General features: G+C 39.0%; 2 protein-coding genes and 1 long non-coding RNA gene across 3 annotated transcripts in view; 1 reads left to right on the top strand and 2 right to left on the bottom strand.

The window, feature by feature from the left end:
- The window catches only part of LOC133545373 (uncharacterized), a 2949-nt gene extending 1165 nt beyond the window's left edge, over positions 1 to 1784 (bottom strand). Inside the window, exons 1-2 of the long non-coding RNA XR_009804808.1 lie at positions 1486 to 1784; positions 1 to 1227 (exon numbers count right to left, since the gene is read on the bottom strand). The exon at positions 1 to 1227 is cut by the window's left edge and continues 1165 nt beyond it. This is a non-coding gene — a long non-coding RNA (uncharacterized LOC133545373). The remainder of the gene's footprint in view (positions 1228 to 1485) is intronic.
- On the top strand, positions 1773 to 11711 carry LOC133545349 (zinc finger protein 25-like). Its single transcript, XM_061890842.1, has 2 exons — positions 1773 to 1924; positions 9260 to 11711. Exon 2 carries the CDS (start codon positions 9310 to 9312, stop codon positions 10570 to 10572), a length of 1263 nt encoding a protein of 420 aa, XP_061746826.1. The 5' UTR covers positions 1773 to 1924; positions 9260 to 9309; the 3' UTR covers positions 10573 to 11711.
- A 7833-nt stretch (positions 11712 to 19544) lies between these two features.
- LOC133545327 (gastrula zinc finger protein XlCGF57.1-like) lies at positions 19545 to 27003 on the bottom strand. The gene is made up of 2 exons (XM_061890803.1): positions 26731 to 27003; positions 19545 to 21969 (listed from the first exon to the last, which is right to left on the bottom strand). Exon 2 carries the CDS (start codon positions 21917 to 21919, stop codon positions 20372 to 20374), a length of 1548 nt encoding a protein of 515 aa, XP_061746787.1. The 5' UTR covers positions 21920 to 21969; positions 26731 to 27003; the 3' UTR covers positions 19545 to 20371.
- Between the last annotated feature and the right edge of the window lie 4 nt (positions 27004 to 27007).

Genomic DNA, 27007 nt, shown 5'->3' with positions numbered 1-27007 from the left:
CAATAACTGAGTTACTGAATATAATAAAATAACGTGTTAGACTACTAGTTACCGCCGAAAATAACGGCGTTACAGTAACACGTTACAAAGTCCCAACACTGCAGTTCAGTGTTCTTTAAAAAGATGGTTTGGCTTCTCCGGGAGAGGAGTCCTCCATATTTGACCTGACCTCCTCCCAGGAACTGCAGTAAATGACGCTCACTGGAAATAAAGCCACTTTTACTTCAGTAAAGCGTCTCCGACGTCTCTTTTGATCCAGCCGCACTGCCGTGTCGCCCTTCTGTCCGGACGAGGATGACAAGACCAGAAATACACTTCAAAAGCTCCAGAGTTTTAGCTCCAGAAATAGAGAGGTAAGTCAGTCAGTTGCATAAAACACTGAAAAGGATTGGTGCGGTTGGGAGAGTGGCCGTGCCAGCAACCTGAGGATTCCTGGTTCGATCTCCACCTTCTACCAACCTCGTCACGTCCATTGTGTCATTGGGCAAGACACTTCACCCTTGCTCCTGATGAGTCGTGGTTATTGCCTTGCATGGCAGCTCCCGCCATCAGTGTGTGAATGTGTGTGTGAACGGGTGAATGTGGAAATAGTGTCAAAGCCCTTTGAGTACCTTAAATGTATAGCAGTATGAACCTTTCAAGTCATGGCTGCAAACTGCCAGTAAGAAGAAGAAGTAATAGAGCTGGTTGCTTGTTTCTCTCGTGAGATCTGACAACTTGTTTAAATAGAACAAGAGTGAGGGAAGAGAGGCTTGTGAGTTTGACAGGCGGATCGGTGCGGCGCTGAGCCGGAAGGCAAAGCTCTCATTTTACCGGTCGATCTACGTTCGCATCTTCACCTATGGTCATGAGTTTTGGGTTATGACCGAAAGGACAAGATCACGGGTACAAGCGGCCGAAAAAAGGCTCTTCCTTAGAGATAGGGTGAGAAGCTCTGTCATCTGGGAGGAGCTCAAAGTAAAGCCGCTGCTCCTCCACATGGAAAGGAGCCAGATGAGGTGGTTCGGGCATCTGGTCAGGATTCCACCAAAACGCCTCCCTAGGGAGGTGTTTATGGCACGTCCGAACTGTAGGAGGCCACGGGGAAGACCCAGGACACATTGGGTAGACTATGTCTCCCGGCTGGTCTGGGAACGCCTCGGGATCCCCTGGGAAGAGATGGACGTAGCGGCTGGGGAGAGGAAAGTCTGGGCTACACTGCTTAGGCTGCTGCCCCCGCGACTCGACCTAGAATAAGCAGAAGAAGATAGATGGATGGATGTGTAACACAACTTGATGTTTCTTGAAAAGTGTCCAGTAGTTGATATTGTTGCTCCTTCTCCCCTTTTGTTGGACTAAATACCTCGTTGTACTCTGCTATCGTTTTTTTTTTTTTTCTAACATCACAAATATTTCTTCAACGGCAGCAGTTAGTCGCTGAGTCACCAACACTCACATCATTTGTAATGTAGACATGTTCACACAATAACAACACTTTACACTTACATTGGATCTCTGCTTTGATGTGTCGATCACTTCCGCCTCTCTTAGTTAGCAGCTAACTAGCAGGCTAGGCTAGCACGTCAAAGTGCACACAGACTAATGTATCCGCATATAGACAATTAATAAGGACGTTTACTCTGTTAAACGACACACATGTGCACATGTACGTTGTAATTAAGACCTAGAAACTATAACAACCAAAACAACGTATTCTCCGTCAGACGCCATCTTGTTTGGTTCTTCCTCCTGTGTGACGTCATCGAGGTGTTTCCACCGCGGAACAAATATTGGCGAAACACGTGTTTCACTGGGACAATAGTGAGTGGTGCACACTTCCTTCGCCCGTTTACAGAACAAAAAAAAAAGAGTCCCATTTAAGAGTTGCTGGTGTAACAATAGGAAGAATATATTCCACTCCTCTCTTCTACACGCGGCTTATGAGGTAATATAAATTATATATTTTTATATTATTTCTGTTATTTACCTGATATGTTGTTCGAAGCTAACGTGATAGCGTTAGCCCGTTAGCAAGCCTTTGTAGCAAATGCTAGCGGTTTTTTTTTTGAGGAATGTATTTTATATGTTCTCTATGAGAATTATATTGACTTATTTAATACTTTAACTGTTTTTTTGTTGTATATTACAGTCACGCTTAACATAATTAAATATTTGTTACGAGAAAGGAACGAACGTCTCGTAATTTAAAACTGGAATAAGTCACATTGTTGAATAATAATAATAATACATTTTATTTGCAGAAGCGCTTTTCAGTGTACTCAAAGACGCTTTACAGGATAAAAATACAATTATTATTATTATTTTATTATTATTATGACAGTGTAATACAATATATTACACATACATTGCAACTGTATGTGTTGGTGCTAACTTTATTAGCAATAAATACAAATGATGTTGTTTGCACGCACTTCTATTACCTTGATAACATCCATCAATTTTTCTACCGCTTGTCCCTTTTGGGGTTGCGGGGGTGCTGGAGTCTATCTCAGCAGCATTTGGGCAGACATATGGAAATTAAATCAACTGATGCTTGTTATTATGAATACACTATATGCAAAATTGTAAATGATTAATGCTTATTCAGTCAGACTAAAATAAATATTTATAGAAATAAATGTTAAATATTAAAAATGGCTTTAAAGGCCTACTGAAACCCACTACTACCCACCACGCAGTCTGATAGTTTATATATCAATGATGAAATATTAACATTGCAACACATGCCAATACGGCCTTTTTAGTTTACTTACTTGCAATTTTAAATTTCCCGGGAGTTTCTTCTTGAAAACGTTGCGTAATGATGATGTGTACGCGTGACGTCACGGACTGTTAGGAAATATGAGCACTGAGGTCATTGTCCTGTTGGAACACCCAACTGCGCCCCAAAACCCAACCTCCGGGCTGATGATTTTAGGTTTTGGAGGTAATCCTCCTTTTTCATTGTCCCATTTAAAGCACCAGTTCCATTGGCAGCAAAACAGGCCCAGAGCATAATACGACCACCATCATGCCTGCCGGTGGGCACGGTGTTTCTGGGATTAAAGGCCTCACCTTTTCTCCTTCAAACATATTGCTGGGTATTGTGGCCAAACAGATCCATTTTTATTTAATCTGACACCACATGGACAAAAATAAGACATTCTGGGGGAAGGTTCTGTGGTCAAATAAAATACAAATTTAGCTGTTTGGCAATAATACCCAGCAATATGTTTGTAGGAGAAATGGTGACACTTTTAATCCCAGGAACACAATCCCTACCGTCAAGCATGGTGGTGGTCGTATTATGATCTGGGTCTGCTTTCTGGTCTTTTAAATGGGACAATGAAACAGGAGGATTATCTCCACATTCTTCAAAACAACCATATATATATACATATATATATATATATATATATATATATATATATATATATATATATATATATATATATATATACCTCGTGTCCTTTTGTGAGTGAAGATGGCAGCTCCACAAAAGAGATCAGAGCAAGAATCGTCATAGCAACATCAGCCATGACAAGACTGTCCAGTATATGGAAAAGCAATACCATCAGCTTCCAGGTGAAGGTCAGACTCTACAAGTCACTTGTTCTTTCCACCCTCCTAGGCCGTGGGATGAGTGAGTAGAGTGAGTGAGATATATATATATATATATATATATATATATATATATATATGTATATGTGTATGTATGTATGTATATGTATATATATATATATATATATATATATATATATATATATATATATATATATATAAGTATATGTGTATATATATATAAATATATAGGGAATAAGCGGTAGGAAATGAATATATATATATATATATATATATATATATATATATATATATATATATATATATATATATATATATATATATATATATAGGGCTGCAACAAATAATCGATTATAAAGATAGTTGCCAATAATTTTAGTCATCGATTCGTTGGATCTATGCTATGCGCATGCGCTGCGGCTACGTCTCATGAGGTGGCAGTAAGCCAGCCAATGATGTGTCATGTGCAGCTCACGTTACCACGCCGTCTCCTTTGCCTGGAAACATTCGAAAAATGGCGGAGAAAAGCAGTTGCGATAGTTCAGCAGAGAAACATCTTGAGGTTAATGCTTCAATGGAGAAAAGTGTACGACCTAAGTCTAAAGACTTCAAAGTTTCCTGCAAAATGTGCAGCATGGACCTCGCGTGGCACGGAAGTACGACATTGCTTCGGGAGCGCCTGAAGAGGAGACATGGAGCCATGGATGGAAGGAAGAACTCACGGTACGTAACTTTTTTAAGTCCATAGTCCGAGTACATGGATCCGTTGTGTCCATTTTTGTATGTTTTTAATATTTTGTTAAGAAGGAGATTTGTTTTCAGTAAGCGCAGCAGCAACTGTTCTGTATAAACCTTCAGAGTGTTAGGAACTTTTTGGATAGTGCGACAACTTCATTTTTTGTGTTATTATGAGTCGCAACAGGCATTCATTAGTTCAGCTTTTTTGTGAGTAACGTTAACGTTATGCCTGTGTTGCAACGCGGGGCTGATAATGTGTCTGCGGCAGATTTGACTCCGTTTCGAAATAGACATAACGGACAGAAATATCTCAGGTTGGTTTCATAGTGGATCGATGTAGCCGGGCCCAATAAAGCTATATAAGATTTTAATGAGGCTTTACTAATATAAACGTTATGATTGTGCTGGAATATTTCATGCTATTTTTCAGAGGGAGCCTAAAATTAATCCTTTATTATTCACAACAGAAACATGTACATTATCTGATCCAGTTCTGATCTGATTAGTTACATGCCTATGTTATTATTGTTGTATGCTGTATCCCGATGTCCATTTATTTCATTTAGCTGTTTTTTTTTTTTATGTGGTTGTGTATTTGCCTTTTATGTCAGAAATTACTAATTAAATCAACTAGGTATGTATTTAGTTAAGTGTAAATGATGCTATTATGTACTTTCATTATATAGTTTCTCTCATTACAGAAAGCCAGCATTAGCGACTTGGTACAAAGAAAGGTCTGCAAACCACAGCAAGCGGCTGCATTGACTGATGCTATCCTGAATATGTTGGTAACTGACATGAGGCTACTATCAATGGTGGAAGATGAAGGTTTTAGACAAATGATTCCCGTCCTCAACCCTGGTTACACTCTTCCCTCGAGGACCCATTTTACCAAACTGATGGAAAGAAAGTACGAGCAGACGTTCCAAGCAGTGTAGGCTGACATAAAAGCCACCCAGAGCAAATTGCTCTCACTACTGATGTGTGGACAACTGTAGCCTACCTTGGCAATACATGCCTTTACATCGGAGAAGAATGGAACATGAAGTCAATCTGCCTTACGACCATGCCACTAGAGGAAAGACATTCAGCATCCAACATTGCAGAGGGGTTGGAATAGGTAGTAGCCACTTTTGAATATCCCCCAGGTGAAATTATTGCTGTTGTGCATGAAAATGGTGCACTTTATAAAAATAAATAAAATAACATTTGCCTTTGTTTTATTTGGCAAGTTGAAAGAACATGGTTGCAGTGTGCTGTTTTTTTTTCAATAAAATACTAGAAAGGATAGAAATGTCATTCGTCTCTTTTATCCAATTATTAATCGAAGTAATAATCGACGGATTAATCGATTATCAAATTAGTTGTTAGTTGCAGCCCTAATATACATATATATACATATATATATATATATATATATATATATATATATATATATATATATATATATATATATATATATATATATATATTTATTTCCATCCATTTTCTACCGCTTATTCCCTTTTGGGTTCGCGGGGGGCGCTGGCGCCTATCTCAGCTACAATCGGGCGGAAGGCGGGGTACACCCTGGACAAGTCGCCACCTCATCGCAGGGCCAACACAGATAGACAGACAACATTCACACTCACATTCACACACTAGGGCCCATTTTTAGTGTTGCCAATCAACCTATCCCCAGGTGCATGTCTTTGGAAGTGGGAGGAAGCTGGAGTACCCGGAGGGAACCCACGCATTCACGGGGAGAACATGCAAACTCCACACAGAAAGATCCCGAGCCTGGATTTGAACCCAGGACTGCAGGAACTTCTTATTGTGAGGCAGACGCACTAACCCCTCTGCCACCGTGAAGCCCTATATATATATATATATATATATATATATATATATATATATATATATATATATATATATGTATATGTATATGTATATATATATATATATATATATATGTATGTATGTATGTATGTACAGTATGTATGTATGTATGTATGTAGGTGTGGGAAAAATCACAAGACTACTTCATCTCTACAGAACTGTTTCATGAGGGGTTCCCTCAATCATCAGGAGATTTTAATGGAAGCATTCACATACAATGGTTTATATTGGGCACAGAGTGGGTGGGTACAGGCAGGCGTAGGGTGTGGTGATTGGCTCATGTGTTACCTAGGAGGTGTTTCCGTCTGTGGCGGCATGTTGAAATGATTTCGCTGCGCTTGTTGAGGGATGATAGATCTGGATGATATATAATAAACAGTTTCTCTTTTAAGCATAGGTTGCATCTTTTATTACCACTGTTGTAAGGTGTGCTGGATGCAAGAATTTGCCATGTTATTGAATATTCAACATTATTGTCTTTGAGGTTCCAAATGTGTTTGCTGAGTTCTGTAGAATTCCGCAAGGTCTGGTTTCTAAAGGAGGCGTTGTGATTATACCATCTTGTTTTGAACGCTCCTTCGGTTAATCCTTCGTACGTGTCGGATGTGTTAATGTCCTTGCGTGTTACCTTTGCTTGGTAAACGACTGATGCCTGTAAGCACCCTCCGTTGAGAGGGCAATCAGGTTTCTTGCGACAGTTACATTCCTTATTGGTTTCAGAGTCGTTTAGTCTGGCGGTAGGCAGTCCTTTTGCAATTGCTTTGTTGTGGTTTGAAATGATTTGTTGCATGTTATTCATACAGCTGTAGCTCAATTTAATGTTATTCTTGTTGAATATTTTTCTTAGGGTGTTGCCTTTGGGGAAGTGTTTGTCGATCAGAGTGAGGAACTTGCGGCCGATGTTGTTTGAGACGTCTTTGCTGAATGGCGGATTGTACCAGATGATGTTGTTTCGTTGTCTGCTCTTTTTTGGTTGGTTTCCTGGAGTGGGTTCATAGGTGAGGGTGAAGTTGTATCCGCTTTCATCAAGTGCTTTCTGGTACGGGGGGGGGGTTGCTTGGTCGAATTCAGCTTTGCTAGATGACAGCATTGATAGCCTTTTATTAATTCCGGTAGGTATTCTTTTCGTGGTGGTGGGTGGGTGGTTGCTGTCATGGTGCACGTATTGGAGTGTTGTGTTGGGTTTCGTGAATGGTTGGTAGCTGTTATTTCTCAGGTTGAAAGTGACGTTGAGGAAGTTGACGGTTTGCTTGTTGGCTTCAATCGTGATCCGTAGGCCGTTTTCTTTGAAGATTTGGCATATGCGCTTCTTGGTGTTCTCGCTGCTCCTTGGCGAGGCGCGGCACACTGCCAGTCCGTCATCACGGTAAATACCAAGGTTCAGGTTGAGGCTAGCAAGCTGGAAGAGGAGGAAACTCCCAACGAGTTCGCACGTTTCTGCTCCGTAAAAACTCCCCATAGTAACGTCAAATGTTGAATTGTTCTTTTTTTGTCATGGTGTGCTGTTGTGGATGAGTATGGAGTTCTTTGCGTGGATGATGATGTTTCTTTCGTTGCCTGTGATTGAGTCGTAGTCCGAGGCGAAGTTTAGTGCTTGGGTCAGTAGGTCTTGCGTGATGGAAGGGTAAAATTCTTCGATGTCGAAGGAGATAAAGTTGTGTTGTTGTTTGTCTTGGATGTTGTTAAACCATTTGATTACTGCTGCTGTATTTCTCCATTGGTTGAGTGGTGTTTTGTCCTTGATTTTTGTGTTGATTCTGTCCAGGATTATTTTGCTGATTTTTCCTATTTCGGATTTAGTTGGGTTTATTAGTCGGCATGTTGGGTTATTTGCGAAGTTGGGTTTGTGGTCCTTCAATGTGATGAAGGTTTCTTTGTTGGCTGTGGCGTCCACCCTGTCCTCAATGTCCAGTTCGGTTGCGATCCGCTTGTTTTCCAGGTGGATGTTCTGTAAAGTTTTGGGTTGCGCTTTTTTGTATGATTTGGTGATGCTTTTGTCCAGTAAAGAGTTATGTTCTGGTATGTCCATTCTGTAGAAGTTTGTGGTTTTATCGGTGGCTATGATGAGGTTGCTTACTTTCTTGATGCGCTCCGTGTCATTTTTCAGCTTGGTGAGGAATGGGTTGCGGGCTGGCTTAAATTTGACTGATTGTATCATTTTGAGCATGTCGTTCTCAAAGTCCTTTAATTCCTTGACTGTGGGTGGGTTCTTGGTAGATTTGAATCCGTAAGTTTCCTTTTGCGTTCCTTTTGTTTCAGGGTGGAGGAAAAAGTGTGCTTTCCACCGCATCCTTCTTAGGAAGTGTTCCGTCTTTTCTATGAGTCTTTGCTTGTAGTCCTTCTGCGCGGGTATGGTAATGTTCTTCGTGGAGTAGTCGATGCTGAACTTTTCCATTTCGGATCGTCGTACAGTGCTCAACAAATGTCAATTTGGAGCGGAATATGTCTTGATTGGATTATCCAGAGAATAGTGCTCGATACTGTGGTATAATGTAATATAATGTATGTATGTATGTATGTATATATATATATGTGTGTATATATACTGTATATATATATATATATAAATATATACGTATATATATATGTATATATATATGTGTATATGTATATATGTGGTATATATATATATATATATATATATATATATATATATATATATATATATACACTGTGTATTATGTATATATGTTCAGTTTAACAGTCCAATTTTGATCGATTGAATGCCCTGAGAATTATACTGGACATTCTTTTGTAATTGCCACAAAATAACCTGTAGTATTTTGTTCATTTCTTGCCAAAAATATTTTTATTTTATGGATATTTTCATTTCCTTAGGGCCCTCTGGCACTTCGTGGGGGACTCGTAAAATCTGTGCCTCTTAAGACCTCACTGTTGGCTTTGTACGCTCATGTTACTTCTCAACCAGTCAAAGTTGGTTCTTCTTTTTTTTAATGAATGTGAAAGCAAAAGTGAGTCCACAAATAACCGAATCGTAAAGCAGCATCGAAAATGAAACCTGAATTGGTCAAATCTTATCTATTTCCATCCAAGCATGTGTTTGTCTTCTTGTGTCCTGCAGACGTCTGTGAAAAATATCGTCCACCTGAGCGACAGGAGGGGTCCTCCAGTATGGAGCAGAAAAGGTCACAGCACCTCTATGTGAAAGAAGAGGAGCTACAGCCCCCCCACTTTAAAGATGAGAAAAAACAGGGACTGTCCCCCCACTTCATAGAGGAAGACAAACACCTTATCAGTGTGAAGAGTGAAGATGATGAGGTCAAAGGTGAGAGTAAACAGAAGTGGAATTTCAGGATGCGGACGGAGGATCCACAGCCCTTTCACATTAAGAAGGAAGAAAAATACCCACTGATCCCCCATTTTAAAAAGGAAGCGGTGGATTTACTGAGCCCTCACTTTAAGGATGAAGAGGAGGACCCACTGACCCTGCACATTAAAGATGAAGAGGAGGAACACAGCATCAGTCAGCAGGGAGAGCATTTTGAAGAACTGGAGGAGGTTGATTTCCCCAAGATGCCAGTGACTGGTGTCCCTGTGAAGAGTGAAGATGATGAGGTCAAAGGTGAAAGTGAGGAGAGGGGAGGGGGGGAGCCTCCAAGCAGCAGCTCAACACAACACATGACAACAGAAGCTGATGGAGACCACTGTGGAGGATCACAAGCAGACAAGCTCTTAGCTCCACTATCAGATAGTGAGGACACAACGTCACACTCTCCTGACACTGATGATGAAGACTCTAAAGATGATAAGACATGTCACACTGACAACACTCACTTCACATGTTCTCTCTGTGACAAAACTTTTAAATACCATTGTAGTCTGAAAAGACACATGAGAACACACACTGGAGAAAAACCTTTTTTATGTTCAATCTGCGGTAAAAGTTTTACTCAAAAGCACAATTTCAAAACACATATGAGAACACACACTGGCGAAAAACTTTTTTCATGTTCAATCTGCGGTAAAGATTTTACTCAAAGGTACCATTTGAAAACACACATGAGAACACACACTGGCGAAAAACCTTTTTCATGTTCAATCTGTGGTAAAGATTTTACTCAAAAGCCCAATTTCAAAGCACACATGAGAACACACACTGGAGAAAAAATATTTTCATGTTCAATCTGCGGTAAAGATTTTACTCGAAGGGACCATTTCAAAACACACATGAGAATACACACTGGCGAAAAACCATTTTCCTGCTCAGAATGTGGTAAAAGTTTTGTAATAAATCAAAGTTTAAAGGTACACATGAGAACACACACTGGTGAAAAACCTTTTTCGTGTTCAATCTGTGGTAAAGATTTTACTCAAAAGCACAATTTCAAAACACACATGAGAACACACACTGGAGAAAAACATTTTTCATCTTAAATCTGCGGTAAAGATTTTACTTGAAGGGACCGTTTCAAAACTCACATGAGAATACACACTGGAGAAAAACCTTTTTTCTGCTCAGAATGTGGTAAAAGTTTTGTAACAAATCAAAATTTAAAAGTACACATGAGAACACACACCAGAGGAAAACCTTTACAATGTTCAGTATGTGGTAAAAGTTGTATAAAAAGACGGCAATTAAAGTTACACATGGGGACTTACCCCGGTGAAAACCCATACTCCTGTTCAAGCTGCAACAAAAGCTTTCGTCGCCAACAATCTTGTACAGCACTCATGAAGAACACACACAGGAGAGAAAGTGTTGAGTTGCAGTGTGTGTGGTGAAAGATTGTCTTCTAAGTACCAGTGTAAGAAACACAAGTGTGCTGGTGAGAACAGCAGCACCAAATGAAACTGCAGGATTTGAAATAAACTGTCAAAACTTTAACTTTGACTTGCTAACAACATCAGCACATATAACATGTGTGACATCATTGTTGTGTGTGTAACACAATTTTGTTATTATGATTGTAACATTTATAGATTAGACACTTAAGATTAGTGCTTTTATTTCAGTCAAGTACATGAGTTAATATACACATTTGTGTACTTTAAAATGAACAGAACAAATTGAAAGGGTAAGAATAAACAGTAAATAAAATATGTCACATACAGTAAACATTGTATGTGTAGATATTCATAATTCACTTGTATACTTACTCATAATAGTGTTTTATTTATGTTTTTGAAATAATGAGGTGTTACATATTTTATTTTCTAGTTGTAGGTTATTCCATTGATGAAGTCCTTTATATGATGTACATATTTGTTTTAAATGTGTTCATACATTTGCTTTTGAGTACACATGAATCCCTCTTAGTTCATATTTACTGGTTCACATCTGAAACATCTGTTGGACTTCTTCTGGAAGCACATTATTTTATACTTTATGCATCATTTAAGCAGTTGTCTTTCATACAAGATCATTTACTTTTAAAATGTGTGACTTTATAAATCACTTGTTGGTTGTCTATTATCCATTCTATTAATTATCTTAATTAGTCTCTTTTGTAATGTGATGATTGTTTTATATGTATGTCCCCATACCTTTATGCAATAAACAATGTATTCTTCAACTGAAGTTGGGTACAATAATTGTAGTTAATATTTGTAAGTATTTTTTTTAAATATTTTTTTTATACGACTTACATGTAGTGTCCAGTTTACTTCATCATCTATATGAACTCCTAAAACCGGGATTACATTTATTTTTTTAATTTCAATATCATCCATCATAATTTGTGTTTTACATTTTTACTATCTCCAAATATGATGTATTTAGTTTTATTGAACTTTAGTGACAGTTTATTGATGTGCAGCGATCTTTTTATAGTCAAGTTCTTTCTGGATAAAATAAGATTGAGGATTAAATCACACTGTAATCAAGATTATTATATACATAATTACACTCAGGAGTGACAATTAAAGACACTTTCATCCTGTTCATTTGAGCAAAGAAAAAGTGTAGCGTGTAATATTCTAAACAATAGAAGAATGTTAATGTCAGCAGTCAATATTCCAACATTGTGAAGCTGAGCTATGGGAAAAAAAACACATATTCAGCTTTAAAGGCTTTTTGGTATATTATTTATACCATAATAAAGTGGTACGTGTGGGGATGTGTAATATTGTGTGTATGAACATCCTGAAAGTTTTGGTGCTGGAATTGTTTAAACTAGTAGACAGTGGGGAAACATGAGATAGTAGTGATAATAATGGTTTGTTTTAAGCCTGTTTATGAATAATTAAATATAATTAAAATACCAAAAAAGAGCTTACATCCTCAGTGAGCTGAACTCCAGCAGTAAATATGAGATAAATAATGTGGAAAGGTCAGAAGTCAAATGTTTCTTCAGGTAATACATGGATCCTCTGCTGCTACCCTGCGGCCGTTGGAAAGAATGCATACATTTTGTTTTGCTGCTTTTTACTTTGTGTCCTGTTTGTGTCCAAGTCTGTAGTGTGGGCCATAGTACTGACGGTGGACATTCTGTTAAGAGTCTCTGGGGGGTAGCAATACCTCTAAGATGTTCTACTAGTCTGCTGGAAAAAGAAAGAAGAAGAAGAAGGAGGAAAAAGCAAGAGCTGGAAGGACAGAGTAGGATCGGAAGCGGAAGTGAACCAAGGAGCGGTGGTTGACAGTGAGAGTGTCTAAATCTTTTTGGCGGTTGAACATTAACTTATTTGTGACTATATGGAGATGGAAGGGGATAGTGAGGGGGTGTATGAGGAAGGTATGGACGTGGATAGGACTAGAGGGGAGAAAGGAAAGAAGGGGAGAGGAGGGCATGAAGGAAAGTGGAGTTCAAAAAGAGTACATGAAGGAATAGAAAGGAGGAAAACGATTATGGTAGAAAACTGCAAGATGATTTATACATTTAAATCAGATCAAGACATGAAGGATATTAGTTTGATGACACTGGTTAAGGAATTAAATAAATACTTTGAAGAGGTGGAGATGGCCAAAGTGCTCATGGACAGGCGGCTTTTGATTAAATGAAAAAATGGAGAGCAAAAGAACAAAGCGATGCGGTTGCAAAAAGCTGTGCAACAAGATAATAAAGGAAAACATGGAAGTGGGAGAAAGAAAGGGGGCCAGAGGAGTTATGTCAGGAATCCCAAGAGGTGAAAATTTAGATGATTTGAAAAGAGAAATAAAAGGGGGAACTATCACAATGATGAAGAGAATGATGGCATTTAGAAACGGAGAAAAGACGAAGAGCGAATGCAGTTTGTCATGGAAGTTCTCCCAGAAAGAATCATGATAGGGTTTTTAAGCTTCTACGTTCAAGCTTACATTCCACCCCCAGTACCTTGTTTCTAGTGCCAACACCAAGGGCACATAGTAGTGTGTGTCATGCCAAGGCAGTGTTTCTCAAAGTGTGGGGCGCGCCCCACTGGTGGGGAATAGAGACATGACAGGTGGGGCGCGAGGAACGGGAGGAAATGTAACTTTTTTTTTTTTTTTTTTTAATTCTTAGATTTTTTTTTTACAACCCCATTTTCAATACAAACTGTAAATCACTTTGTGATTCTGTCTGTGAAATCCAATATATAAATTAATGTAAATTATTTATTTTTCCTGTAGACTTTACATTTCTAGGTAGAAGCGAAAGTTTGACAGACGCAACAGTAACTAATGGGGGCGGGGCTAAGCGGAACAAACTTTCGCGCGGATGGGTAGCAGGCTAATGTGTGGACCACAATTACACGAAATGGATAAGCGGTAGAAAATGGATGGATGGATGGATAAATTGGCTTCATATAGAGTTGCATACAGAATTGCTCAATGCAAAAAGGCACACACAATTGCTGAGCAGCTGATTCTCCCCGCTGCAATAGACATGGTGTCAGTCATGCTTGACAAGACAAGCGCAGCAAAATTAAAAGCTGCCCCACTGTCAAGCGACACAGTTGCGAGACGTATATGCGACATTGCAAGTGATCTTGAGGAATAACTCCTAGACCAGGGGTCGGCAACCGGCGGCTCCGGAGCCGCATGCGACTCTTTGAACACTCTGATGCGGCTCAGCTTGTCACGGCCAGCTCAGCTTGTCATCCTGCTTGTCAAACGTCGGGACACGCCCACGGCCGTGCGCGTCTCCGTCCTGCAGCAGAGAAAGACATGTGAGTGTCCAAGTTAAAGCGCCTGACAGCGGACCTTGAAGATGTTTCACGCCAGAAGGCCGTTCTTGCTCAGAATCACAAATAGTGTGATATTGAAAACCTCCCCAAGGCAGACAAACTTGTGTTCGAAACTTGGAACGCTATCCCCGACTTTTATGTGAACATGAAAAAGTATGCACTTGGAGTCCTGTCGATCTTTGGATCCACATATGCATGTGAGCAGGTGTTCTCCAACATGAACTTTATTACAAACAAACATGGCACACGCCTCCCAGATGAGAGTTTACATTCCTGTGTGAAGATAAATGTGACGTCATACAGCCCGGATGTGGAGACGCTGTGCTCTGCGGTTCAGGAGCAGAAATCACATTGACCACGTATGATACATATTTTATTTTCCTATAATTTTGCATATATTCACATTTTTTAATTGTTCAGTGAAATAGATATTTTACGGCATTTTTGGTTTTCTCCCAGTGAATAATTTAAGTTTGGCGTTATTTTTTTCATTACTTCAAGGAGGACTAATATAGACATTAAGTATTTTACTTAACCTTCAACCCGACGTCTTTTTAGGAGTTAAAACGTTTTGTTGCATGCAGACATTTTATTTCATTTTTTCTGCAGTCGTTCATTGATTTCATAAACGTAAACCGTCATAGTTTGTTTATACATAGCACAAAGAAAAAAGAAAACTTTATATGCAGTGTTATTTGATTTTTTTATTTTTTATTTTCATCTTATTTTATTTTGTAATTGTTTTGTCCTGTCCAGCTTCCCTGGCAAATCAGATAGTTGATGTAGATGCCCATATCGGCTGTTCACATTTACTTTACAGAAGAGAAGTGTAGGATACTTCTCTCGTTGCCTTATTTAAATTTGACTTTACTAAATTTATTTATATTATCATTTGGTGCAGCCGAGCTGGAGCAGCAAGGGATAGAAAGAGAAAAAAAGGAAGACAGGGGGAAATTGTGGGGATCAGAGGGGGATTAGACAGTGTTATTTCATTTTAAATTTCAAAATAGTTTTGTGGCTCCCATTGTTTTCTTTAATTTGTGAAATGGATCAAAATGGCTCTTTGAGTGGTAAAGGTTACCGACCCCTGTCGTAGACAAATTAAAATAGACTCGTTTTGCTTTACAAGTGGACGAAGCTACTGACAGCAATAAAGACTGCCTGTTCATCGCGTACGTCCACTTTGTGAATGGCAAGTCATCGTGCGAGAATTTACTGTTTTGGAAATACATAAAACATAGAGCCACTGCTGATGAGCTGTTCAAGATAATGGACAGTTTCCTCAAAGAACACGACCTTAAATGGGAAAACTGTGTGGGCTTTTGCTCTGATGGCGCACAGACCATGGCAGGGTCAAGAAACGGGCTACAGGCTCTAATAAAGAGGGTTGCGCCAAATGCGCATTGGACACACTGCGTCATTCAACGGGAAGCACTCGCGTCAAGGCAGCTCAGCCCCGAACTCAATCAGGTTTTAAGAGATTTGAGCGCGGTAAATTTGATCAAAACACGAAAAAGTGGCACTTTTTATTTATTTATTATGGAACTTGATGCAAGTTATTTGATTTATTATTGAACTTGATGCAAGTTATTTGATTTATTATTGAAATTGATGCAAGTTATAACACTTTTATTTGATTTATTATTGAACTTGATCCAAGTTATAACACTTTTGTTTTATTTATTATTGAACTTGATGCAAGTTATTTGATTTATTATTGAACTTGATGCAAGTTATAACACTTTTGTTTTATTTATTATTGAACTTGATGCAAGTTATTTTATTTATTATTGAACTTGATGCAAGTTATTTGATTTATTATTGAACTTGTTGCAAGTTACAACACTTTTGTTTTATTTATTATTGAACTTGATGCAAGTTATTTTATTTATTATTGAACTTGATGTTATTTTATGTTATTGAGTTTGAGTGTAAACAACTTGATGTTACTTGATGTTCAATAAATTTGAAAATGTTAAGCTTGGCATTAGCGTTCTGGTGGGACGATGGGGGCAGGTGGGGCTTGAAAACTCCCCCTTGTCCAAAGTGGGGGATGACAAAAAAAGTTTGAGAACCACTGTGCTAAGGTGAGATGTGGAAGGTGTGGAGGGGAGCATGAATATAGACAATGTGGTAGTCACGAACAGGTCAAGTGTTGTAACTGTGGGGGAATCACAGAGCAGCTTATGGGGGCTGTGTCATTAGGAAACAGGCAACAGAAGTACAGCAAATCAGAGTAGAAAGAAATATTACATGGAATAAACGGCTTGTCATATCCAAACACATTTCTACAGTACTGGACATTCAATCATTTGCACGCGTCAAACTGGTCAACACAGTCGCCCTCAGTATCAGCCCAAAGGTAAGGGCTGTACAATGATAATAAAATGCCTCATAGCCGATTATACAAATGTGATCAATTCATCTTGATACTGTCCTGCCACAGTGAATAGGTTCCCCTTTTAAAAGGCAAATTCCTCCCAAGGTCTTTTGTCCTAATGACTGTCTGGATAAAGTGTGGAGACTCTAATTTAGGAAAACATATTTTATTTTAAAAATGGACTAGAACAAGTAACACAATTCTACAGGTAGCTAAATTCGACAGAACACCTGCATCATCTTCTCAACAACACCCACATTCTTACATACAACATATTTAAGAGTGGCGGTAATAAATACGTAAATACAAAGTGTATTCGGATACAAACAACTATTGACGATGTTTACTCTAATAAACGACATATATGTGCATATGTATGCACTGATTAAAAATACAGAACTATAATGCCCACGTTTAGACTTTCTCCATCAAATGCCATCTTGCTTTTTCCTCCTCCTTTTTCTTCTTCTTCTTTCTATTTCCAGCAACTAGTAGAACATCTTAGGTGTATTTCTGCCCTCCACAGGCTATTGACAAAATGTCCTCCTTCTGTACTATGGCCCACACTACAGACTTGGACACAAAAAAGGACAGAAAGTAAAAAACAGCTTTAAGGACGTCAAAATAAAATGTATGCATTATTTCCAACGGCCGCAGGGTGGCAGCAGAGGCTTCATGTATTACCTGAAGAAATATTTGACTTCTGACCTTTCCACATTATTTATCTCATCCTTACTGCTGGAGTTCAGCTCACTGAGGATGTAAGCTCCATTTTGGTATTTGAATTATCTTTATTTATTCATAAACATGCTTAAAACAAACCATTATTATCACTACTATCTCATGTTTCCCCACTGTCTACAAATTTAAACAATTCTAGCACCAAAACATTCAGGATGTTCATACAAACAATATTACACATCCCCAAACGTACCACTTTATTATGGTTTTAATATAATATATTATTACATTGAATAGTCACATGTTTATAACAGTGCTCAAGATTTTAATTTCCCTTCAGGGATTAATAAAGTATTTCTGATTCTGATAATTACATCAAATTACGCCAAAAAGCCTTTAAAGTGAAACATTATCACAATTTCAAAAGGGTTGAAAACAATAAAAATCAGTTCCCAGTGGATTGTTTTATTTTTCAAAGTTTTTTTTCAAAATTTTACACCTCCCGGAATATCCTTAAAAAAATCTTTAAAGTTCTTGATTTTCCCTATTTGCGATATGACTTTCCATTTCCCTGTGACGTCATATAGTGCTGCCAATACAAACAACATGGCAGTTACCATAGCAAGATATAGCGACATGGTTGTATGGGCCACACACACACACATATATATATACATATACATATACATATATATATATATATATATATATATATATATATATATATATATATATATATACTTGTTTGGGGCCACAAAACCCTAGAGCTGGTCGGAGTATGGAGGCAGATAGCGAAAACGAAATTGAAGAAGAAACTGAAGCTATTCGGCCATACCATGGGTGTACCTAATGAAGTGGCCCATAGCATGGCTGCCTTATTGGCATCGCCGGTAAAATGTGCAGACCAAACGATCAGGACTTTCGCATCTTGTGACACTGGAGCAACTTAAATCCGTCGATTGGTAAGTGTATGTTTCGCATTAAATGTGGGTATCTAGTTTCAAATGTACATACAGCTAGCGTAAATAAAATGTTAGCATCGATTAGCATAGCATGCTAGCATCGATTAGCTGGCAGTCATGCTGCGACAACATATGTCTGATTAGCACATAAGTCAACAACATCAACAAAACTCACCTTTGTGATTTCGTTGACTTAATTGTTGCAAATGCATCTGCAGGTTATCCATACATCTCTGTGCCATGTCTGTCTTAGCATCGCCGGTAAAATGTGCAGACACTCTGGCACATTCAATGGGGTCTGGCGGCAGATTTCTTGCCAGTGGTGCAACTTGAATCCCTCCCTGTTAGTGTTGTTACACCCTCCGACAACACACCGACGAGGCATGATGTCTCCAAGGTTCCAAAAAATAGTCGAAAAAACGGAAAATAACAGAGCTGAGACCCCAAGTTTGTAATGTGAAAATGGCGGCTGTATTACCTCGGTGACGTCACGTTCTGTTGCATCGCTACAAAACCGCTAAACAGAAAGGCGTTTAATCCGCCAAAATTCACCCATTTAGAGTTTGGAAATCGGTTAAAAAAATACATGGTCTTTTTTCTGCAAAATCAATGTTTATATTGAAGCTTGCATAGGTTTGGTGATAATGTTCCCCTTTAAAGCTGAATATGTTGTTGTTTTTATACCACAGCTCAGCTTCACAATGTTGGAATATTGACTGCTGATATTAATATTCTTCTATTGTTTAGAATATTACACTCTACTCTTTCTCTTTGCTCAAATGAACAGGATGAAAGTGTCTTTAATTGTCACTACTGAGTGTAATTATGTATATAATAATCTTCATTACCGCTTGATCTAACTCTCATCTTATTTTATCCAGAGAGAACTTGACCATAAAAAGATGGCTGCACATCAATAAACTGTCACTAAACATCAATAAAACTAAATATATCATACTTGGAGATTGTAAAAATGTAAAACACAAATTAAGATGGATAATATTGAAATGAAAAGAATAAAGGTAAAACCAGTTTTAGGAGTTAATAGAGATGATGAAGTAAACTGGACACTACATGTAGGTCATGTACAGAAAACATAAAAAAATGGAGTGCAATACTAACTAGAATAAAATACATACTTACAAATACTAAGTACAATTATTGTAGCCAACTTTAGTTGAAGCATACATTGTTTTTTGCATAAAGGTCTGGGGACAAAAATATAAAACAATCACACAACATTATTTATGTTACACAAGAGAGTAATAAAGACATTTAATAGAATGGATTATAGACAAACAACAAATTATTCATAAAGTCACACATTTTAAAATTGTATAAATACAACTGTTCAAATGATGTATAAAGTAAATAATATATTATGCTTTCTGAAGCGGTCCAGAAGATGTTTCAGATGTGAACCAGTAAATATGAACTAAGAGGGATTTATGTGTACTCAAAAGCAAAGGTATGAACACATGTAAAACAAATATGTACATCATTTAATGGAGTTCATCTATGGAATCATCTGCAACTAGAAAATAAAATATGTAACACTTCATTATTTAAAAAACGTATACAAATACACTATTATTAATAAGTATAAAAGTGATTTATGAATATCTACACATAAAATGTGTATTGTATGTAACATATTTTGTACAGTTTATTCTCACCCTTTCAGTCAAATTGTTGTGTTCATTTTAAAGTACACAAATGTGTATATTAGCTCATGTACTTGACTGAAATAAAAGCATTACCCTGAAGTATCTAATCTATAAATGTTAGAAGCATAATAACAAGACTGTGTTACACACACAACAATGATGTCACACATGTTATATGTGCTGATTTTGTTAGAAAGTCTAAATTAAAGTTTTGACAGTTTATTTCAAATCCTGCAGTTTCATTTGCTGCTGCTGTTCTCACCAGCACACTTGTGTTTCTTACACTAGTACTTAGAAGAGAATCGTTCATCACACACACTGCAACTCAACAATTTTTCTCCTGTGTGTGTTCCCATTTGTACTGTACAAAATTGTCGGTGAAAATAGCTTTTGTTGCAGCTTCAACAGCAGTATGGTTTTTCACTAAAGTGCTTTATCATATGTAATTTTAATTGTCGTCTTTCTATATAACTTTTACCACATACTGAACATATAAAAGGTTTTTCTCCAGTGTGTGTTCTCTTGTGTACTTTTAAACTTCGATTTATTACACAACTTTTACCACATTCTGAGCAGGAAAGAGGTTTTTCTCCAGTGTGTATTCTCATGTGTGTTTTTAAATGAGGCTTTTGAGTAAAATATTTACCGCAGATTGAACATGAAAAAGGCTTTTCTCCAGTGTGTGTTCTCATGTGTATTTTTAAATCGTGCTTTTGAGTACATTTTTTACCACAGATTGAACATGAAAAAGCTTTTTCTCCCGTGTGTATTGTCATGTGTGTTTTTAAATTTTGCCTTTGAGTAAAATTTTTACCACAGACTGAACATGAAAAAGCTTTTTCTCCAGTGTGTATTGTCATGTGTGTTTTCAAATTTTGCCTTTGAGTAAAATATCTACCACAGTTTGAACATGAAAAAAGTTTTTCTCCAGTGTGTATTGTCATGTGTGTTTTCAAATTTTGCCTTTGAGTATAATGTTTACCACACTCTAAGCAGGAAAAAGGTTTTTCTCCAGTGTGTATTCTCATGTGTACTTTCAAATGAGACCTTTGGGTAAAATCTTTACCGCATATTGAACATGAAAAAGGTTTTTCTCCAGTGTGTATTCTCATGTGTTCTATTATCATTTGTTTTAGTCTAAACTCTCTACCACATTCTGAGCATGAAAAGGGTTTTTCTCCAGTGTGTATTCTCATGTGCCTTTTCAAATCACCGGAATATTTAAAAGTTTTGTCACAGTGAGAACATGTGAAGTGAGTGTTGTCAGTGTGACATGTCTTATCATCTTTAGAGTCTTCATCATCAGTGTCAGGAGAGTGTGACGTTGTGTCCTCACTATCTGATAGTGGAGCTAAGAGCTTGTCTGCTTGTGATCCTCCACAGTGGTCTCCATCAGCTTCTGTTGTCATGTGTTGTGTTGAGCTGCTGCTTGGAGGCTCCCCCCCTCCCCTCTCCTCACTTTCACCTTTGACCTCATCATCTTCCCTCTTCACAGGGACACCAGTCACTGGCATCTTGGTGACATCAACCTCCTCCAGTCCTTCAAGATGCTCTCCCTGCTGACTGATGCTGTGCTCCTCCTCTTCCTCTTTAATGTAAGGGCTCAGTGGGTCCTCCTCTACGTCCTTAATGTGAGGGGTCAGTGGATCCACCGATTCCTCTGTAAAATGGGGTGTCAGTGGGTCCTCCTTTTCCTCTTTAACATGGGGTGTAGGTGGATCCATTTCTTCCTCCTTAATGTGAGGGCTCAGTGAATCCACCGCTTTCTCTATAAAATAGGGTGTCAGTGGATCCCCCTTTTCCTCCTTAATGTGAGGGCTCAGTGGATCCACCACTTCCTCTTTAAAATGGGGTGTCAGTGGGTCCTCCTCTTCCTCTTTGATGTGAGTGGTCAGTGGGTATTCCTCTTCCTTCTTAATGTGGGAGGGCTGTGGCTCCTCCGTCCGCATCCTGAAGCTCCACTTCTGTTGCTCAGGGTGAAGATTTTCTTCACAGACGTCTGCAAGACAAACACACCATCTCTGCTCAGTCACACAATGCATTCAGTACTTTTACATGCACTTAGGAAAAACAAGTTATCGAATGAACTGTCTTGAAATCTCAGTGACGCACGAACACGCTGCTCTTTACAACATTATTCACAGGAAAAGAAAAACAAACCAAGACGAAAGGACTTTTTACATGGATGAACGATATGGTTTAAAATTGATTTTGCGATACATAATTTCAAATAGAATTACTAATAGAACCATTTTGAAACAGGCTACACAGGCTCCGAATTTAGTTGCTGAAATATGCAGTGAAATATTACATAATTTCCAGTATTATTTTCTCACATAAAGTAACCAGATATTAACAGTAAATAAACAAGTACATTAATAATAATAATTGTTTATACAAAATGATACAATTAGAAATGACACTATATGTTACTGCATATGTCAGCTGTCAAATTAGAGCCTTTGTAACCCGCTTTGAAATTCTTTTATCATCATTTATATAGCAAATGATCCATCGTGACATATACTGTTATCAGGATATAGATTTGAGGTCATATCCCCCATGCCAAACATTGGTTTGCCGAGTAATTTTGTTTGGCTCACCAAATATATTTATTTTTTATATTCTTCAGATGTGTGTGTATGTTTAAAATGTTGTACTCCTGTTCTACATCACGTGGAAGTGTCATGTCATGGGGTTGGTGTGCTTTTAATTAAGGGTGTGACGATACGGTCAGCTCACCAAAAGATACTCGATATTGGCTTTAGGAGAATAAGACGATATTTTGGTGGTTAACATGATTCTTACACATATGTGTAATTCATGTGTATATGAATGTACTTTCCCTTGTGTGCTTAGTTTTACTGTAACTTAATAGTGGATAATATCTATTAAAAAACTCAATTGTTTTACATCTTTAATTTGAAGGACTGTTTACTTATCTGACAAATTCAAAAGAAACTGCACTTTTTTAAAATGTCGCCTATCATTCACAATCCTTATGTAAGACATATATTTTAAACTTTTATGAATTTTAATTAGTAAATAAACGTGAGCAAAAATCAGCTAACATTGGAGTCAATTAGAGCTCCTCTATTAGACCCACAAAGTCCTCCAAAAAACATCCAAAAACTGCCAACAATACTCCAGCTTATGCTGCTTTATTGACATACTGAGCTGCTTTCCCGCCTCTAAAATGGTGAAAGCTAATTCTAGATTATAAATCATGCTTCTCACTAATGTAGTAGAAGGTTGTGGACATAAACCAAGAACTTGGTCAACTTTGACATCCAACTTAGACCTGGGGATGGCAAGAAAGACACAAAAATACGCACTTTTGCACCCACCCTTTTTTAACCCTTTTTTGTGATGATTAATTCTTCATCTAAACGGGAAGATATAAACATCCCATCAGTCGGCATCCCAGTGAGAGCAGACATTGTGTGCTTAAAATGAGCAAGATATGTAAATATGACATGTTATTAAGAATGGTATTACATTACATATATATTTAAAGTATGTATTTAAAAGGTTGAAGGGGGTTTAAGGATGTTATTTAGAGCACTTTATAGGCAGAATAGAGCGGCTACCCATGAATCAATTGTTAGCTAACTTTTGCAAAGGTTAAATCGACCTGCTCAGTGGCCTTGTGGTTAGACTGTCTGCCCTGAGACTGGAAAGTCGTGATTTTAAATCCTGGCCGAGTCATACCAAAGACTATAAAAATGGGACCAATTGCCTTCTTGCTTGGCACTCAGCATCAAGGGTTGGGGGTTAAATCACCAAATGATTCCCGAGTGCGGCCTCCGCTCCCCTCACCTCCCAGATGCTGAACTTGGGGATGGGTCAAATGCAGAGGATAATTTCACCACACCTAGTGTGTGACTACCGTTGGGACCTTAACTTTTACTTACATACTTACATACAACTTACTGTGAATGATTCCAAAAAGTGAAGTTCCCCTTGAAATTAGAAAATAGAACAACAAGATATCATGTGAAGTGAATTATATTTATATAGCGCTTTTCTCTAATGACTCAAAGCGCTTTACATAGTGAAACCCAATATCTAAGTTACATTTAAACCAATGTGGGGGGCACTGGGAGCAGGTGGGTAAAGTGTCTTGCCCAAGGACACAACGGCAGTGACTAGGATGGCAGAAGTTGGGATCGAACCTGGAACCCTCAAGTTGCTGGCACGGCAACTCTACCACCCGAGCTATACCGTCCCAAGTAACAAGAACATAATATATTAATAATAAAAGGCCTCTAGGTAAATGTGATGAATTCATCTTAATACTGTCCTTTTTGGGCTTTCCCTTTTAAAGGGCAAAGTCCTCGCAGGGTCTTTTGTCCTAATGACTGTCTGGTTAAAGTGAGGACACTATAATTTAGAAAAACACTTTATTTACAAAAGGACTAGGATAAGTCACTAATTTTTACAGATAGCTAAAGTTGGGATGTAATTAAGATAATGAAGGGTGAAGTGATTAAGAAATGTTTAATATAGATTAGAATAGGCCATGCAACTAATCATATGTCCTGAGTTCCATGCCCACACACATACACTCTTATCGCCCACATTCTTGCCACTGTTTACGTGGCTTCTTGGCCGAGGTCTGAAGGACGACACCGGATATGAAGTCGGAGTCCAGGGAGAAAAACAGCACCAGTCAATATCGCACAGAAGGAACCTTCCTGGTGTTACCTGACGGCACGACCACCAAGCTGCGACACCACCACAAAGCCTCCTCTGTGCTCGTGCTCGTACCACCTGGCTTGGTAGACTCGTACCCGCCTACCAAGCCAAAGACTTAGGTCCAATGACGAAACAGGGCATAGTTGCCGCTGATTGGACTGACACGCAAATACCAAATTTTCACCACTCCCCGTTGTCGGTTAAAAACATAGCTATGGGCTGCACTTTGGACACACCTGCTGTAGGCAACGCGGAGCTAGCAGCTACACAACAGCTAAGCTAAAACAGCACATTTAAGCATATCAAATAATTATAGTTGCTTAATACATACACAAAGTCTCCAAAACAGAAATGTGATGAAAGTATCCAGTAATAAACGTGTCCGCAGCGTTCAACTTTCTGAGCCATGAGCTTGACTTAATGAATTATTGTGGCCACTAGGTTAAGTTAAGTTAAAGTTAAAGTACCAATGATTAGGTGTGGTGAAATTTGTCCTCTGCATTTGACCCATCCCCTTGATCACCCCCTGGGAAGTGAGGGGAGCAGTGGTCAGCAGCGGTGCCACGCCCTGAAATCATTTATGGTGATTTAACCTTGTTGTGAAAGATCAAACCGAACAATTGCAAAAGCATCCGTCATAGGATTAGTGTTTTTTATATATTTGTGTCAATATGTATAAGCATCCTCAGCCTTCCTGGGAAGGTCTATTCAGGTGTACTGGAGAGGAGTTTATGCCGCATAGTCCAACCTTGGATTCAGGAGGAACAGTGTGGTTTTCGTCCTGGATGTGGAACTGTGGACCAGCTGTTTGCCCAACCAGTCTACATGTGCTTTGTGGACTTAGAGAAGGTATTTGGCCGTGTACCCCGGGAAGTCCTGTGGGGAGTGCTCAGAGAGTATGGGGTATCGGACTGTCTGATTGTGGCAGTCCGCTCCCTGTATGATCAGTGTAAGAACTTGGTCCGCATTGCCGGCAGTAAGTCGAACACTTTTCCAGTGAGGGTTGGACTCCGCCAAGGAGGTTCACAACTTCTATGGACAGAATTTCTAGGCGCAGTCAAGGCGTTGAGGGGATCCGGTTTAGTGGCTGCAGGATTAGTTCTCTGCTTTGTGCAGATGATGTGGTCCTGATGGTTTCAACTGGCCAGGATCTTCAGCTCTCACTGGATCGGTTCGCAGCTGAAAGTGAAGCGACTGGGATGAGAATCAGCACCTCCAAGTCCGAGTCCAAGGTTCTCGTCCGGAAAAGGGTGGAGTTCCCTGCCCCAAGTGGAGGAGTTCAAGTACTTAGGAGTATTGTTCACGAGTGAGAGAAGAGAGGATTGTGAGTGTGACAGGCGGATCGGTACGGCGCTGAGCCGGAAGGCAAGGCTCTCATTTTACCGGTCGATCTACGTTCCCATCCTTACCTATGGTCATGAGCTTTGGGTTATGACTGAAAGGACAAGATCACGGGTACAAGCGGCCGAAAAAAGGCTCCCCCTTAGAGATAGGGTGAGAAGCTCTGTCATCCGAGAGGAGCTCAAAGTAAAGCTGCTGCTCCTCCACATGGAGAGGAGCCAGATGAGGAAGTTCGGGCACCTGGTCAGGATGCCACCCAAACGCCTCCCTAGGGAGGCGTTTAGGGCACGTCCGATCGGTAGGAGGCCACGGGGAAGACCCAGGACACGTTGGGTAGACTATGTCTCCCGGCTGGCCTGGGAACGCCTCGGGATCCCCCGGGAAGAGCTGGACGAAGCGGCTGGGGAGAAGAAAGTCTGGGCTTCAATGCTTAGGCTGCTGTCCCTGCGACCCGACCTCTGATAAGCAGAAGGAGATAGATGGATGGATGGATGGATGTGTAACACAACTTGATGTTTCTTGAAAACAGTGTCCAGTAGTTGATATTGTCGCTCCTTTTCCTCTTTTGTTGGACAAAATTCCTCCTTGTAATCTGCTATCGTTTTTTTTTTTCTAACGTCACAAATGTTTCTTCAACGGCAGCAGTTAGTCGCTGAGTCACCAACACGCACATCATTTGTAAAGTAGACATGTTCACACGATAAAAACACTTTACACTTACATTGGATCTCTGCTTTGATGTGTCGATCACTTCCGCCTCTGTTTGTTAGCAGCTAACAAGCTAAGCTAACCAGCAGGCTCGGCTCGCACGTCAAAGTGCACTCAGACTAATGTATCCGCATACAAACAATTAATAACAACGTTTACTCTGTTAAACGACACACATGTGCACATGTACGTTGTAATTAAGACCTAGAAACCATAACAACCAAAACAACGTATTGTCCGTCAGACGCCATCTTGTTTTGTTCTTCCTCCTGCGTGACGTCATCGAGGTG

The sequence above is a fragment of the Nerophis ophidion genome, linkage group LG28 (genome assembly GCF_033978795.1).
Source record: "Nerophis ophidion isolate RoL-2023_Sa linkage group LG28, RoL_Noph_v1.0, whole genome shotgun sequence".
Lineage (NCBI taxonomy): Eukaryota > Metazoa > Chordata > Actinopteri > Syngnathiformes > Syngnathidae > Nerophis > Nerophis ophidion.
The sequence above is the reverse complement of the archived record's forward strand: the minus strand, read 5'-3'. Positions and strand labels throughout refer to the sequence as shown.